General features: G+C 47.4%; 1 protein-coding gene across 1 annotated transcript in view; it reads left to right on the top strand.

Annotated features, from left to right (window-relative positions):
* Positions 1-1,517: 1,517 nt before the first annotated feature.
* Positions 1,518-2,851, top strand: part of LOC109299378 (NADH-cytochrome b5 reductase 2) — a gene marked incomplete at its 5' end in the record, with an annotated part of 23,506 nt that continues 22,172 nt past the window's right edge. The window contains one exon of the mRNA XM_019519965.1: positions 1,518-1,820. Within this exon, the coding sequence (XP_019375510.1) occupies positions 1,518-1,820 (303 nt within the window). The remainder of the gene's footprint in view (positions 1,821-2,851) is intronic.

Below are 2,851 nucleotides of genomic sequence, written 5' to 3'. Positions count from 1 at the left end.
TCAGTATCTTTACAAGCATGCTCACTGCAAAGTGAAGAATTAATGTGGCTGGGGGTGGGGTTCTGTGCTTTATGTTGTCTTGTACTGATGCTCATTATACATACAATGGGAAGTTTTCTTGGCATTCCTTCCCTTATATCTAGAATATATCTAACCTACCACAGTGCAGCGCCCTGTAACGATACACCAGCTAGCTCAGACACTGCAAGCAGTGATTCACTGTAAGTCTAGTCATTTAAATCAAGCTTTTCACCCTCAACCAATGTATTTTCCTTGTTTTCTGCATAGTAAAACTTGAAACACTTCATGTCTGAATAGCAGCAGCGCTGAACGCCAGGGACAGTTGTGCTCTGAACAGATGAAATGTTAAATGAACTGCAACAATAATCTTTGAATATCAGGTCTTTGGACACCCAAAATTAACAGATCTCCGTCTCCCATTATCCAAATATTTATAACACATCTGTGGGACATCTGACGCTTAAACCTGAAGAATCTTGGAATCTTTTTTGCCCGGCCTTTACCATTAATTAAGTTCTTAAAATATTATGCAAGCATCAATACTCTGTTAGATCTTACAAATGGTTGGGTTAGTTTGTCTGGGTGTGGGGTGTGTATGCATGTATGTGGGGGAGATATATATATGTGGGGGTAGAGCAACTTTGTTAAAAAAAATAAAATTACTTCCTTTAGTTTTTATTTACGTAAAAAAAAAAAAATGCCCAGTGTAAGTTTACACACGTGTGTGTGTGTATATAGTTATGTATATACCACAAATTAATCACTGTGATGTGAAACTTAAGTAGTACAGCTACATTGTACAACTTTTTTTATACCTCCCCCACACACAAATATGTATACATATAAATGCACATAAACACACAGACATATATACACACGTATAGACGCATATATGTGTGTATTTAAACACACATATACAAACATATAAATAAATATACACACACATTTATTTATATAATACATATAACACATCTGTTATTATATATTATATAAATAAATGTGTGTATATTTATTTGTCTGTATATGTGTGTATAAATATATATATACACACACACACACACACGGCTGTGTGTGTGTGTGTGTATACATGTGAGAGCGCCCAAAAGCTTGCAGAAAACATTTTTTTTTTTTTGTGGTAGTTTCTCAGTTGCTCTAATAAAGTGTATCATCTCTGAACTCAGACTTCTAGATTTTGCATTTTTGTGTACACACGCACACACACACAGCGTTACTCTCTCGCGTACCTCGCTTTCATTAACAACAGCCCCTTACCTCAAAGGGTGCAAAAGGTAAAGATGAAAAGAGGACGCGGGGAGGGCGGGGTGGCGGCAGGTGAAGGGCGAGCAGACGACGCGTGGGGGAGGGCGGCGGAGGGAGGCGCCGGGCAGGGCACCAGGCGGGCTGGACGCGGCGGGTGACTGTCTCACGGGCCGGGCGGTCTAGTCTCGCGGCGCAGCAGGCCCGGCAGCCCGCGGAGCCGGCCGCGATGGAGGTGAGCGGAGCGGGGCGCGGGCGGGAGCGGGGCCTCGCCCGGCGCAGCCTCAGCCTTTCCCCTCCTGCCTCTGTCTGCCAGCCCCGCCTGGCGCCGGGAGGGCCCCTGCCCGTGCACCCCCGAGGCGACCCCGGCCCTCTCACGCCCCTTCCCGCCCTGCCGTCCCCAGGAGCTGTCCGTGCTCGCTGCGGCGCTGGTCGTGGGCGCCTCGGTCTTGCTGTTCGTCTTCAAGGCGGCGAGGACGCGGGCTCCCATCACGCTGAGGGATCCCAACACCAAGTATCCGCTGGCCCTTGTGGAGAAAGAGGTGAACAGGCCCTTCTTTTAGGCCAGGGGTTGGCAGCGTTTTTGGGCAGTGCCAAAAACAGCTGCGACCTCAACTCGTATGATGTCGGGGTGCGCGTGGCTCCCCGCCTTCTTGGGGAGGGGATGCGGCTGAGCGGGGAGAGCACAGGGCTGACGTTGAGATTTGGGGTCTGTTCTCGGCTCTGATGCTGATCAAAGCCCTATGGCTTGGGATGAACCGAGGGGCAGGGGCAAGTGGTATTGGGGAACTGCTTGAGCAGGTGGCTTACTACAACTTAATCATCTTGACCATCTTCCACCGAAAAACCGCAGGGTGCTTCACTGACTGCTATAGACATACAGTCAAGCCACAGATTTCAAAGCCAGCAAGCTCAAAGTCCTGAGAGCGGGGGAGGGATGGGGAAGGTGGACAGCTGTGCTCTAGGTTCAGATCCAAGGTCAGATTTTTAAAGCTGGCACTCCAAAGTGCAAAGCGGATGTTGCTGTTGTCAGTTTGGGCTAGTGTTTAACTGCACATGCTTTAGTAAGCTCTATGAGAAGCTTAATATTAATATTCCTCTCTTACTTACTGGTAGGGAAAACAGGGCCTGAGGAAGCCAGGTAACCTTTTTATTCTCTCTGCATGTTTCTAAAATTGCATCACTTAGCATGGGATCCTCTATTTTCCAAATGTTTATAATATATTTGTGGGGTAAAGCTGAAGCATCTTGGAATCTTTTTTCCCAGACATTACAGGTGCTGACAGATGTGGGGGAAAAAAACCCCAAAAAACTGTTTTATCAGAAGCAGCAGTGTGTTACTTTGACCAAGCTCTGCAGTGTCTGTATAGATCAGATGCTTCAGAGGTGTTTTTTGGCTGGTTCAATCAGCTATTAGATGAAAGTGCCAGAAAAGCCCACTAAAGCACCTGACCTATACAGACACTGGGAAAGCCGGGTACAGCTAATACAACGCCTCTTCCGGGCATGTGCTGGGCTGGGTGTGGGGATGTACCAAGTTCAAAGTAAAGCACCGTTTGGGGAGGGGGGGGGG

Source organism: Gavialis gangeticus, unplaced genomic scaffold (assembly GCF_001723915.1).
Source record: "Gavialis gangeticus isolate Ggan-Ray unplaced genomic scaffold, GavGan_comp1, whole genome shotgun sequence".
NCBI lineage: Eukaryota > Metazoa > Chordata > Crocodylia > Gavialidae > Gavialis > Gavialis gangeticus.
The sequence above is the reverse complement of the archived record's forward strand: the minus strand, read 5'-3'. Positions and strand labels throughout refer to the sequence as shown.